General features: G+C 38.2%; 1 protein-coding gene across 3 annotated transcripts in view; it reads right to left on the bottom strand.

Annotated features, from left to right (window-relative positions):
• ADAM22 (ADAM metallopeptidase domain 22) overlaps positions 1 to 14,343 on the bottom strand; it is a 53,672-nt gene extending 39,329 nt beyond the window's left edge. For all 3 annotated transcript variants that reach the window (XM_057381126.1, XM_057381125.1, XM_057381128.1), the window contains exons 1-7: positions 14,259 to 14,343; positions 10,560 to 10,623; positions 9,857 to 9,926; positions 4,706 to 4,776; positions 4,139 to 4,213; positions 2,039 to 2,110; positions 873 to 1,039 (exon numbers count right to left, since the gene is read on the bottom strand). In XM_057381126.1, the coding sequence (XP_057237109.1) occupies positions 873 to 1,039; positions 2,039 to 2,110; positions 4,139 to 4,213; positions 4,706 to 4,776; positions 9,857 to 9,926; positions 10,560 to 10,619 (515 nt within the window). In that variant the 5' untranslated portion in view covers positions 10,620 to 10,623; positions 14,259 to 14,343. The remainder of the gene's footprint in view (positions 1 to 872; positions 1,040 to 2,038; positions 2,111 to 4,138; positions 4,214 to 4,705; positions 4,777 to 9,856; positions 9,927 to 10,559; positions 10,624 to 14,258) is intronic.
• Positions 14,344 to 14,821: the final 478 nt, after the last annotated feature.

Genomic DNA, 14,821 nt, shown 5'->3' with positions numbered 1-14,821 from the left:
TAGAAGAGATAAATATCTGAGACACAGAGAAACCAAAAACTGCAAGCACCACTTGCAGACCTCAATAGCTTTCTTCGAGGCAAAAAATCAGTGGCAGTAATTAGGCATGTGMAAAAATCCTGAGGGTGGATACTGGGCTTGGATATCCTGGAATCCTAGTGAAGTCATGTTAAGTGAGGTGTTTAGGTTAAGTTTATTCTTACAAGCTTCACCAACAGTCAGCAGAGACAAAAAAGGACTCAAACAGACATATTCATCCGGCATGTCTTTTGTGGACCAAAAATCTCAGCCACGAACCTTGCCTGTATATTTGCAGATATATTTTATGATAACAAAATATATATATATATATATATATTCAGTTTAGTCTTCTTATAGCTCAAATGTCTTGGAGAACAAACTGTTTGGAGGAGCTGAAACACTTCAGTAATCCTGCAGCATGCAGGTCATTCAACAAAGTAAAGCAGGTCATAGTGCACTGAAGCAGAAAACCTCATTGGTTTCAAAACCAATGTTCTGCCYTTAAATAATTCGTGCTCTACTGCTGAAGAAGCCAATCTCTGAGGTGGAACCATGCATGACCCTTCAGGTGGCTGCGCTTGTGGAGTAGGTGATTGCACAGAATGACAAAGGATTACAGCGCATGCAGCTCAGGCTTAGTATGTTAAAACTAAATTGAGAGTCAAACCTCTAGATGCACTGGCAGGCACTTTGTACATTAGGATTTTCCCACCTCCCCATTCAAAACATTATTTTCTGAATTATTGTGGATTACACACACAACAGAAAGGAGATGCATCAGCCACTTGTGAGAAGCAACCCCCAAGGAAAGAAAAAAMCCCAGTAATAAAACATCACACGAGGTTACGTACGAAAAAAGGTGAACTGCGTCACTTTTCTCTCTGATAAAATCCCTCCTATATTTCATAAACTCACGTAGAGTCACCAAGGGGTTTTCAGATATGGTGAACTTGTTATCAGTAGCCCAGGTTTCCATGGCAACCAATACTATCCTGGTGTTAAGTTGTTCYTTATATATCTAGTACATTAACAGAATGAACAAATATATTATGTCAAATAGAACAAARGCGAGGTTTACCCCTTTTTTGTAAYAGCTTGCATTTTTACGTAACTAAATATTTAGCTTATTCTAGCATAGTTTAGGTTCTCCTAGGYGATTTTATCTCCCTTAAAACCAACAAACAAACATAAAAACAAAATTTCAGGCCTAATTCTTCAATCAGTTCTCTTAGCCTTCAAAAAGATCCCTTGCAGGTACTACACAGGCAGAGGTACATAGAAGAAAGATGGAATTTTTTTTAAATTACTACATTCCAAATAGTTCAAAGATTTGAAATTAATGGGTCCAGCTCACCCAATGACACATAAGGGCTCTCTTAGTGGAATAATGATCTATAAAACCATATTTCTCATTGTTATATACATCTACAGGAGTATTTCAACTCATGCTGGCTGAATCATAAAAAAAGGGTCATCCTTTCAACACTGTGTATTAGTACTCCTTACCAAATACTTGCAAGTATTTTCTGCTTCTAGTAATACTTTTCTTTTTCTCTTAATACTTTTCTGGGGTGAGGTGCRAAAGTTAGCACCACATCTGATTTAGCATCACAAATATAATCCACATAGTCCACCTGTATGACCCTATTCTAACTCAGTTACTCAAATGAAGTGTTTCTTGAGAAATTTTAATGCATCAGAATTTCAGATTGTCTTTTGGRTTTCAAGTTGTCAACACAAGGATCCTGTGCTAGAAATTGTCATTTCTGAGGCACTCTTTAAAACTCAGACTCAAGGGACTGATCCACTGAAATGTTTAAAGCCACAAAAAAATAACCCTCTAATGCATTATATTAGACAGAGGCTTTATAGGTGATTGTGGTTCTAGATGAAAATTTGTGATTTTCACATACATTATTATTGGTATACCATGAACTGACAGCTCCTGCGTTTGTCATCAGGAGAATCTCATKACTCATCTCACATGTAAAAGAACACATATTTGAGTGATACTTACTAAATCTGCCATGTTCACAACTGATTTAGCATAGCTGTTGGTATGGCCGACTGACAAGCGGTGCTTTTTACACTGTGAAACAAGCACAGACCAGTAACATGTACAGATTTCAGAAAAACACCATGAAGTAAAAAGAAATTATATCAACCACAAARCCCCTGCACAAGGTTTTGTCTCCCCTGCTGAATGTAATGAAAATAAAGAACAGCAGAAAATTGCGCAGAAATGCACATTATACTTTACAACAGCTGTTGTGAGGATCTGTGAATTCCTGTTTGGAAAGTACCATAGGATCTTACTGGAAAATGCTATAAGAACTAAAATGTATTGTTACTCTCTTCATTATCTTTATTGTTTGCAATTTAAAAATTAATCATAAATGCCAATGCAGAAATCAGCAACAAAAACTTCCATAGATGAGACTCCTTTAGACATTTAATCCCAGAAGTGGCTGCATCTGTGTTTTAATCTATCAGACTCCCTTTCAAAAATAAAAATTTCCCTCTTAAGTGTTCTGTTTTTCTTCTTGTATAGTATCACACTCCCATAATGCCACAGTAACTGGTTCAAATCACTTCAGTAATCAGACTCCAGTGGCACCTTTACTGGAATTTGTAATGCAGTGCTATAAAAACAACACTGAAGACAGCTGTCCAGGTACACCTATTTGCAGAAAAAACACAGTTATGAATGAGCATCATGGGCATGGAAGTCACAGGTATCTCATACGAATTCAAGACAAAGTGTGCACGGTTTTCAGAAATGTTAACTGTCTTGTGCCCCATGATGCTTGATTTTGGAATGAAAGTTGTCCCCATTTTCTGGAAGTAAGGATTTTTTAGTGAGCAAGAAGAAGCTCCCCCACAAGTAGGGCATAGGAAAGGCATCCTTTCAAGAAGGAATGCAGGGGGGAAAACCCCAAAAATAAGGAAGTTAAGTCCACAAATTCTATTTCCTTCCTGCAGGAGGAAATTATTTGGCTTCTTTGATCGTGGACATTCACAGGCATTTGCCCCAGAGAATAAACCCCTAAATGGGGTGACTCTTGCGGTAGCTGTGATTAGACAAAATTAGGAAACTTTGTCCTTGAAGAAAATCTACCCAAGGGTTCAAGGGAAAAGTTGTGGCTTCAGGTCTTTAGGACCAAACACAGTTACATCAATTTAGGGAAACTGCATCCAGTATTATTAGCTTTAATTCAAGAATTTATTGCTATGTTCACCAAACTGAGCTGGCGGGGGAGTACGCTGTCCAAGGACAGTGGCACACTCCTTGTACACTTGTGCACTCTCATGTCTATTTTTGCCAGTTCAGGTGTTACTTGGGAGAATTGCTGCACGTTGCAGAAGGGGTAGATAAAATTCATAGAAACATTTTGATTTTAAAGCCATAAGGGACTATAAAATCATCTAATGTCACCAGTCAAATGGGCACTACTAGGCTGAATTTTATCCAATTACTTCAAGGTTGAATCCTGTTGTTCATGTTTGAAACTACTTTTGAACACTGCAAGTGATGAAGAATTTGCCATTTCCTTTGATTCTCCCTTCCTTAATTATTAATCATCTTCACTGACATAAATCTGTGCCTTTTCCCACCTGAATGAGTGTGGCTTTTCTTCAGTRYACTAACCATTATTAAGCCTCTTTTCACTCTCTTAAAAACCCTACTGTATTCTCTCAGAGAAAGTATACAAGTTAACATAATAATTTTCTCTACATTGATTGGGAYATCCCAAAAAAATCTAGTCACTGTTAACCTCCCCATTGTCAACAGCTGCTGCACAATTGAAATAACTGAACTATTGATTGCTGAGTGGCTGTAACTAAGACAAATGCTCAAGAAAGCCAGGAAGAAAATCATCAGCTTAAGTCACACTGACATTAGTCACTTTATGACCCTTTCAGATACTCAGGCCTAGGTGCATTGTTGGTGAAATGAAACTGCCAAAATTCAAAACAAACTTCATCAGTGGTTAATGAGTACGAAGGACAGACTGAATTTATTCTGGCCTTATATTGTWCTTTATTGCCTATGCTCTCTGGATAAATTAAGACAATTTGATGCTTATTATAATTGTAAGATGCTGAAATGTCTTACCATTAGATGATCATTTACAATCATCAGCTCAATGTATTTTGTTTCCTCTTCAACTTTACGTGGAATCTGACGAACCTACAGAGAGAATGCAACTCTAAGAGTGTCCAGCAATACAGAGAGAGTGTAAATGGTAACAAACATCTGCACTTAGTGGCTCCCCCACTTMAATAAACAGGGAATCAAGTGTCCATTTAGAATATTTATTTTGAAACAAAATAAAGTGAGATAAACTAACTACCGCTCATTATTGCAACATTAAAAAAAAGGGTTTCATTATGGGAGTTTCTGATAAAACAATATTCAAAATGAACAAAAATATTTTACCTACTTTTTAATTTTCAATGTAGCAGTATTTAAAAATTTCCTAACTCTTCAGGAAGACAATGTCCAAGAGAACCATCAATGTTTAGCCTACATTAGACACCTCTTTTGGTATTAGCTGTATTGATATAGGGATTTCATGCCAAACCAGCAGGAGCAGCAGGACTCCATCTGGACAAATTAACTCAGCAGACATGAAACAAACTTAATGGCTTATTCCTTATAAACAAGCATATTGGCACATACCTGCCTTTTCCTTCTTTTGTGTCTTGGCCTTACAACAAAATCCTGTGATGTACTATTCATCTGCCAGAACTCTAAGCAAAAAACACAGACAAATACATTGAATATTTACAAAAATATAGCCCAGCAATTAGTGACCCTGATGCAGCATGACAGTAGTATGGCACTCTTCAGCACTCCAGATGTGGCAACAACTCATTTTTTCAAGTTTCCAGCTAGAAGGGAGGCAAGGCTACAGATGCTTCCCAGCAACAGGGCTGTTATTAAAAACTCTACTAGTGATAATCTGGATCTGTTGAAACAGATGATCTGTGGGTGTCACGCTTCAGAAAGCACAGCAGATGTTCTATGCCAAAACTTCACCAATACTGGGCATGAAATATTATTAGCATAGTGCTTCCATGGAGTGAATCACATTTTTGGGAATTCAGCAGACATTCACAGAGCTCTTGCAATAGCTACCTAAATTAATAAGAAGAGCATGGAAGGCAGAATTAATGCTTTAAGACGATTATATTCACAAAGCAAAGTATGTCAGAGTTGGGAGAAACCTTATGAGATTTTGGCAGTGCTCACTTACCAACACAATATTMCTCCCTGCTAATCCCCCTGTGTCTTTAATTTCTTAAACCTCTAATCATAAGAATCAAGTAGTTTATTCTTTTGCCAAATCCTTTTCACCAAATGTATTACTAGCCACTCACGGAAAAGGACACATTATAAACTAAGCAGAAGACAACACTTGCTCTCACCCTTTCAAACATCCAAGAAATAATTTTACATCTTTCATTTTAGGTTCATAGTCCCTGCCTCTCTTTTCCCTATACAAAATAAACCTCTTTGTCTGTCTTGTGTAAATATGTTTTCTATTGTCCCAAAGACCTTTCTCTGAGACATGTAAATTAAATATTTGCAGTTGCTTCAGTTGTAATCATGTCTTTCTCCCTTTACTGCTTTCTCTCCTTTGTGCTTTCTGCAGCTTTTGACATCCTTTCAATCTCCAGGAAAACATCTTTCACTATGCCAGAATGATTTTACCAGTCCTGTAGAGAAATAAATAGTCCTACAGGGTTAACAGCACCTCTATAGTGCTATAGGGTTTATGGATCTGTGCAAATTAAAGGACTYCCAGCTCACATATCTTTGTACACACCTTCTGGTTGTGTTACAAATTCCTGACCAGTTCAGCTTAGCTGGTGAGACAAGAAGGTTTCTCACAGGTTAACTTCCTACCTGCTGTACATTAATTGGACAATTTCTGCATGACATTCGAAAATGGGATTAAAAACAATGTTGACAGGAATTTGGGCTGCCACATCAGCAAAATCTTAAAACACAAATGGCTTGAGTTGCCAATGAGTTGCCCCTCGGACAAAACATTGCCAGGCCTAACTGCTAATCTTAACCAGGAGTGGCAAATTACTAATAAGACAAACCAGGAAAACAAAGCATGACTAACTGGTATTGTCTTGGGCAATTCTGGGGACTGTAGTGTCATTTTGGTACGTGAGGTGTGCAGGTAACTTTTCATGGAGCAACCTGAACAATTACAGGCTCTCTGCTTTAAAATGGTTTCACGGTTACACCGATGAACTTGAGGACTTTCCTTAGAAAAAGACCAAAAAGAAATTAAATCACACCCAAAGGTCCCTATTTATTGCTTACAGACCTGCAGACTTTTGAGCTTGCAATGATGAGAAACTGAATCTAGAAAACTTTTTTACAATGTTTTTGAATATGCTTTATGTATGTTAATTAGTTTAGATGGTGTTTTTGTGCCACACAACTGGATCTCAACCTGTAATTTTTGGTTTTATAATACAGGTAATGAAAGTGGTAAAAATAACACTTTTCAATCAATAAAAAAATAATAATCTATGATATCTATACAGGGTCTCAGATAATTTTACCAGGAAATGTGATTATTTTATCCACAACTGGAACTCAGTCATCTCTAAAGGGAAATGATGCAGCCATTACCATTAACACATTAACACATTAACACAATTCACAAGATGGATAAACCCACACAGGGTGCATTTCCAGCCAAGGGCCCTCAGGCAAAAGAACATGACCAGCAAAATCACAGGGAATGTTGATGGTTGAGAGAGCCTAGCAGATACTTATTCTGCTAGGAATATATTACTTTGAAAAATAGTAATGAATATTCACAAAATCRTAGAAYCATTTTGGTTGGAAAAGACTGCCCAGATCAAGTCCAACCATAAACCTAATACTTCCAAGTCCCACTAAACCACATTCCTAAGTGTCATATCTGCATATTTTTCATATGACCTTAAAAGAAAAGCACATCTGTTATGTATTATTTGAAAAACATTACCTTTGATAACATTATGTTATCTAAGACCATGTCAGGGCATCACACATCTCAACAGATATTGTGAGAAAAAACAGAGTCTAGTAAACACAAATTCAAATGCTCTAAATGTGCCAAGTCATCTGTCCAAGCTTTCCTTATTTAAAATCCTCATTATTCCTCAGACCATTGCAAAGTACAGTAYAACAAATTCTTTTCTGCAACAGCTTGTGGGAGTTTTTTAGTACCCAGGGAGCAAAAGAATGTGTAAAGTACATTGCTATTGAACCATGATAYAATACTGTGTGCTTTTACTATCACTGATACTGAGTAATCCCTTGAAATTTTTCCCTTTCTAACACCAATATTGAAGCTGGTGATCTATCCAGTTCATTCCTAATGCAGTGCTGAGTGGAAATCTTACCTTAAACAGACACTCTTTTAAAGATAAGAGAAAAATCTTGACTTCAAGGAAAATCTCCTTAGGCCAGTCAAATTGATAAATTATGAGAATAGTAACGCATATAAAAACACTGATGGCATATCCCAGCACAGTCCTAGCTACTACTAATAATAATTTTGTTGTGGTACCTTTAAAAAAAATCAATCACGACAATACTTTAGGCAATTAATTACAAATATTATTTAAAGAAAGAAAAAAAGTCAAGACAGAGGTCAGACCTCTCCAGACTGCAAGGAAGAGGCAGGACCAAGCAGAGATACTGGTGGAGCTCTCATCCTCTCGAGCTGCAATTGTGCGTGGAGGATGACTTACAGACAGAGGTAAATTATCACCGATAAAGAAAAAAGGTGGGTTTCCTAATGAGGATATAATAAAAAAAAGGGACTGTAGTTTTCACTACAAATATCAGAAACACCTTTTCAAACAATTTCACAAAAACAAATATGGGCATGTGGGAGAGTAGACTGTGAATTAAAGCTAATTTCTCCATACATGAGATCCCAAACAAAAAGTGATGGAAGATTAGCACCCTGTACCTCTTATCCACATTACAGATACTTGTATAACTGAGCAGACTAGCACTGAATTTCCTTTTTAACCCTTTCTACAATCCTGTCACTCTAATTCAATCTAAATGGCAACATGTTCCATTATGTCATATGCTGGGCTTTGTACAGCAGAGCCAGCAACTATTTATTTGTTACCTATAGTAAAACCAAAAYAATTACAAGCATGTCTGTATTTTTGTGTGAAAACAAATAAACAAAACAAAACAATGAAGCCCTAGCTTGACAGGTTGTTTTTTTCATCAAGATGCTTTGGTGGAGGTGAAACTGTGTATTTACTTGCAATTAATTCCTTTTAGTAATTTTAAAAGTAGAAAACAATCCTATTCCTAAAWCTTGAAAACAAAAAATTTCACTATTAAGAAATCTTATGAAGCAGTTTAGTTACCTCGCAAGTACCACTGCTAGCAGTCTCCTAGTTTAACAACCTAACAGAAGATTTATTTCAAAGTCAGCACTGGTTGCATTATTTCCAATCTTTTGAATGATATGTCCTCAAAAAGTGTGAAAAAAGATGGAGTTAATTATTTGACCTTACGTTCAATAAATTGTTCTCATTGCACTACCATCCCTGCAGGCCCAGGAGTAACCATGGTACGAGTATGAGGTGCAGGTATGCCAGAAGTTTTGTGACACAGATAAAAATATCACACTTTTGTGCTGTCCCTCCACCCCAACGCTGCCTCCACCTCGCCTGGGCAATCATCACAGGACAGGAGGCAYCAAGGTGGGACATTGTTTTGTTTAGGTTCAGACAGATTCTTTCTTCAGAACTGAAATTAAGGAGACCCAATTGCAGCAATTTCCCCCTTTTTTAACCTCATTAGCTCCCTGAATGATTCCACTTTGCTTMACAACTGGCAAACCTGCATGAACTGCACTCCAGGGATGGACCCATCTGCGTGCAGTACTCAGGACCATAAGATCTCAGATCCAAATGTTACCATAGGACAAAGAGTTTGTAACAAGATGATTTAACATCTCTAGATCTCCTGAAGAATTTGGTCTAGAGGTGGTTTCTACCAAAATGTTAGTGCCTATGAAGGACAGTTATATTTATCCAGGATATTTACTGTAGATCTGGAAAATGCATCGGTAAAACTGGAAAATCCTTGACAGAATGGGCATATGTCATAAATACTGCAACTTTAGCTTGTATTAACAAGCCAACCTCTCAGATGAAAACCCTTTTTTTAAAAAAAAAACTTTTTTTCTCCCTCCACACACAATATGGGCATTCATCACTACAAGCACTTGAAACCACTTCTGCCTCCAAATTCATTTGCACTGAAGTGCATGTACTGTGAAAGATGCTGATCAGACTGGAGATGAAAGTCACTGAGCAGCAATGACATTCAGCAACTTCTCRTCTCCCAGGCTTATGCTCACACCATGGTACTCACCCTCTATCTCAAAACAGGAAAAATCCATGAAGAGTTATCAGCCACTAGCAATGTGGTGTTTATTTTCATCATCTGCAGTCTGCCTCAGTTTTTTCCTCTCCACAACTACTAGCACATAATATAGCCCATATACCACAAGGCTTGTTAAGAGAAACATGTATCGCAACATTAAGGTCTAGGAGAAGCTTAATTCRTTTTATTCAGAGCTTTTTCAGCACTTCAGGTTCTTTTGCCGTGATTTCACCATTTCAAAATACCTTCTTTTTCAGTACTTTTTTATTTAAATGAAAAAACAAAGGTATATATATATAAATATACTATTACAAGAGGATCTAACAAACACAATCAACAAATTTAGCCTTAGACTGAAACACTCAGTAAATCATGGATATTAAAAAATCATACCAGATTGCASGTCAACCGAAGGAAACTCAAACAACTTGGATTTGTAAACAGAGTGGAAATGGAAGTCATCCTGAAATAGTAAATAATTGCACATATTAAACCAGGARAAATTAATCCATCTCATGAGCATTAAACAGACAGTTCCAAAGGTTCTTGCTACCCAACATACACACCAGTGAACATGCAAGTTGCAAGGCACCATTATCTACATTCTTCTTTTCCCAACTGCAGTGTGATTGCTCATGCCACAGATAATCACCATTTATTGGAAATATCCAAGTGCATGGAACACAGTGGCTGAGCACACCTAGAGCTAGGCTTAAGCTTGGCTCCCAGAGCTGCCCAGGGAGAGTCAATGAGAGCCWCAGGAGCTGCTGAACTGGAGYCAAGGATGAGCCAGGAGGAGAGGGRTATCACAAACCCAGAGCAGGAGGTGCCAAAGAAGGGGACAGGGCACTCACAGGCTCCTGCTGCTGCCTCCAAGGGACCCTCATCTGGTGCTGCACTGCTCCAGAGCAAGCACTTACATAGAGAGCCACCACTGCCTAATTTTTGGAGGTCTGCTTTTGTCTGTGAAGATGGAATCTCACATGCAAGCTGAGTTGGAATGAGGGGATGACCCTTTGGTCCAATGGCCTCATGCCTGCACCCATGGATAACTGCACTCAACAAACACAGCAGGATTACTCTAAATTCTACTTACATCTGAAGTGTAGTTTTCATCTGGCTCAATAAGGAAAGTATGATTCCCATCATAGAACATCCCACTGTCAAGAGCAGGAAATGTAAATACAGATTTAATAAACAAATACTAGTACAACATAGAAGTAACTTCTCAAAGTTAATATACTTTAACAMTGTAATATTTAGAAAAGGAAGAGTTTCAAATTGTTTCAGGAACTGAATGCAAYTGTGGATCAATCTTCTGTTTCTTCACTTCAAAAAGATTTTCTCCTGCGGTGAAGCAGGCTTTTCTTTCTTCCACGAATCTGCTCTACATCACATTTAAACACCACAAAATGGACTAATTTAGCCAGTAGAAAATCCAGTTCAAAGCCCCCGCTCCCATGCAATAGATAGCTACCTGCAACACATAAATAAGGGACCTGTCTTTAGGAACACACAACATATGCATAGCTTTCTCTAAATAAAAATGTTATTGAATTGAATTATTCTTAGATTTTAATGGGTTTTTTATAAACTCTTCCCTAAGCATTTAATTTAAAGTGTTGATACAAGCATTAAAMAAAGGTTATCCTTTTATCAATACATTGTGATCTTCAACCAAATCAGAATATTTTTTTAAATAAATTTGCCTGTATTGAAGTTGCATRCACACATGGTTGGAATTAGGCTGTATCAGCATGCCCCTTTCAAAGGGCAACTACTAAGGTGTTTAAGCTCAGCCATAAATATGAGCTGTAAGTTCAAACTCRGCACATGGCACACAACAACAGTGGCATGAAAGCGACATAGTTTATTTATTTGCATTACTCCTAAAAACACCCAAAACAAACAGGAGTTGTAAGCAACAAGACCAGATGCTTTTCTTTTTTTATATGCAGCATTTTTTTTAATCCCCAAAGTTGACATTCACAGCAGTAACCTGGGTTCCTGACTGTATAASATGTRTCAARTGCGAGCATAACTACAAGGTAAAGMTGTTTCACCTTTCAAACTACCTSTGCCCACTYTTTATAAATAAATACTGTCTATACACCTAAGCTTAATATTCTAGCAGCTGATGAAGCTTCTCAGCCTGGGAAAAAGAAGAGATCGGGGAAGATTCGGTAGCTCTTTATCGGGCAAAACTTCCCTCTAATTGCAGTTTTAGTTAGGCGTGACCTGCAAGCAGTGTCAGTGAAGAGCTTCTCGTGAGACTGCTGCTCCCAGCAGCACTGACCTCTGACCGAGCCACTCAGCAGTGACAAGAATAATAGCCACAGCCGACCCACAAGAATAATAGTCACAGCTGACCCACAAGAATAATAGTCACAGCTGACCCACAAGAATAATAGTCACAGCTGACCCACAAGAATAATAGTCACAGCTGACCCACAGACCCGAGCTGCCCACTCAAAGCATCCATGGCTCTTTTCCAACCAGCTACCATGTAGTGGTGTGTGCTCTGAGCAAACCACACGCTCGTGGATGTGTTAAAGAGAAAGCAATAGCAAAACCTTTCAAAAGCCTGCATTTCCACGCTGTGTACTCTTCAATGATCACATTTGCAGCCGGGAAAGCCTAACTCCCAGCAGCGCCGGCAGTTTTTCCATTGGCCACMAGCCGGCAGCAATGTCCCAGCCGTGCCCGCTGTGCCCTCGCCTCCCTCGCTRCAGCTCCTGATATCCCAGCAACCGCTGGCGTCTGCATTCCAAACCTTTTTGTGTTCACTCACAGGAAACCGTGGATACTGCATATCCCACGGAAAACAAAACACAAATCCAAGCAAAACGGCTYGCTCGAAGGTAAGGTTGCAGAGATATATTTGTCTTCAGCCAAGTCATTAAGAAGACGTCCATAATTTCAGGTATTCCGTCAGCCAATCATGCGATCAATTTAATTAATAAAAGGAAGGACACAAAGCAGACATTGCCAACAGAAGAACTCATAATTTATGATTAAGAACCCCAACATTTTTTCATATGTATGAAAAATTCTGCTGTTTCTGGCCAAGATCTAGAGGTACCGATACACAAAAGAGGAGACTGGCATGACCTTTAGAAATACGAAGCATGTTATTCTCTTAAAGACAACTCCTCTGTCTTATGAACTTCCCAAAATTCATGAAGGCAAAGGTCCTGCCCTGCAGACTTTATAGAAGACAACTCTGCCCAGATAGACTTACTCCAGCAAGATGCTCCAAACTGTGGTTGAAGCTARGGAGCTCTGATTGCCATAATGAGTTTCCAGTAATGCCTTTTATCATTTAAAATCAGCTGTGTAGGAGCTAGTTGTAATAATAGAAATGGAGTGTCAGAGAATGTGAGTTAAATACAGCTCAGGAAACACTACTTTCTAATACTGGATGCTCAAAATACCAGCCTGATTAGAGTAAGCTTGGGTGAAGGAACTCAGTGGAAACTTCATTATATCAGGGGAAAAAAATAAAGGGGGGAGAGGAGGGGGGAGAGACTGGGAGATACCTCTCAAGGGAGAGCTGAATTATACAACTAAAAAAATGCCTCATTCATCATGTAACTTTAGAAGAGACCAATTTTAATATCAAGCCGTTTAAGAATACAGAGCAATAGAACCATCAGTTTTAAGCATAAACCCACAAAAAAGGGGCAGCAAGACATATGCAGGCTCCCCTTCCTGCCTGCTTTTTCTCCCAAGAGTTAGCAGGGGCCAGGACCTAATGGATCACTGCTAATGGAAGCCATGGAAGCCATGCAGTGGCTCAGGATGCATTAGGAAGCTACTATTTTTAGGCTCACTGTCCATATTTCAAACTGSGCTCAAGTTTCTTGAGCTGCACAGCTGTAAATCAGACAAGTGCAAGGATGGTTAAGTCCTCCGCATGCATTCTCCCCTTCAACACAAAGAATAAGCAAAGCAGCTGTAAAAGAAAGCACTTATATGACTGATACCATAACCAGAGAATAGTTGYAGATAGACAAGAGGCTGAAGAGGATTTCCATCAGCTAAACCCTGCTTYCACAGAAAAAGGTAAAGCTCGTATGATCTCCACACAGGCTCACTTGCTGCCATGACTTTTCAAGCTGCTGTCACTGCTAAAAGCGCTGAGATCCTGAAATTCCCAGATGTGACAGGCATTTGGTTGATCTGAAAACCTGACTAGYATCATGCAATAGTGCCAAAAGTAGTGGCAATCAATACACAGCTTTCTGCAACCAGAAGCTTTAATTATACTACCAGTAAAATTATGTRCTTCAAAGAAAAAAATATTGCACCCTCTTATACCTTTTCTTCTAGATTTTTTGAGATTTTATAATATCCAAAGCATTATCCCATACACACAGCTTAAGGCCAGTAATTCTGTTAAAAAAAATGGATAATGCAAGCTAAACTCTAAACTGACATTTTCTTTGTAAAGAGACTAGAAAAGAAATAAAATATAAATCATTATAGCAACAAGAAAAGAACACAAATTCCAAATGATTCATTGGCTTTGTTTTTATTYTTGCAGAATAGGATGTTTTCAGCTACTTCTACTCTATAATAAATTACCTTAAAAGAATACCTGGCCACTGCCATAAGTCCTCAGTTTAGGATAAAAAAAGGGAATTCTGAAGATTGTTGAGTACTTAATTGGTGACAATCTAGCAGGAAAATAAACTGCTCTTATTTTACTATATACATATATTATTAAGAATAACTTGATTTTGCTTAAAACAGTAATAAACAAAGGTCAGTAAAAACAAAACAGCAGACTTACTGTAATCCATGGCATGTTGACAAGGCAACATATGATACAGGATTTCCTCGTATTTTTCCCTGATAATAGCAATGTTCTCCTCCCTGAAATTGGAAATTGAGACTGTAAATCCACGGGACATCCCACAGTGTCACACTCCATCCAGTCAAAGGCTTTTTTTTCATAAACACATTGCCAAGTCATTGGCATGGCACCAAGAATTGACTGTTGCTCATAAGGATGTTCACCCCATCATCTTTGAGCCACGGTTTGATACTCAAACACCATCATCTTGACACTCGACACCAAATGGTGTGTTTCACAATTTCAGTATGGAATCCCTGACATCCTGACAAGGATTTCAGAGATAAATTACTCCAGAAGTGCTCATCCTTCTTCATTAACTAGAAAAAGAGATGGAAGCAGGGGCTCAGACTCAACATCTGCTCTGCATATGACTACATAAGACAAGATGAACTCTGCTCTGAGGGTGAGGCAATTTCCTTTCTCTTAGGAGAAAGGTATGCTTACCAAATAATAATAATCCTTGATTGGAAAAAAAGACTGAATCAGAAGTAATCATG

The sequence above is a fragment of the Malurus melanocephalus genome, unplaced genomic scaffold, assembly GCF_030028575.1.
Source record: "Malurus melanocephalus ecotype Western Australia unplaced genomic scaffold, MMel_1.1 scaffold_492, whole genome shotgun sequence".
Taxonomy (NCBI): domain Eukaryota; kingdom Metazoa; phylum Chordata; class Aves; order Passeriformes; family Maluridae; genus Malurus; species Malurus melanocephalus.
This window is presented reverse-complemented; position numbering and strand designations above follow the sequence as displayed.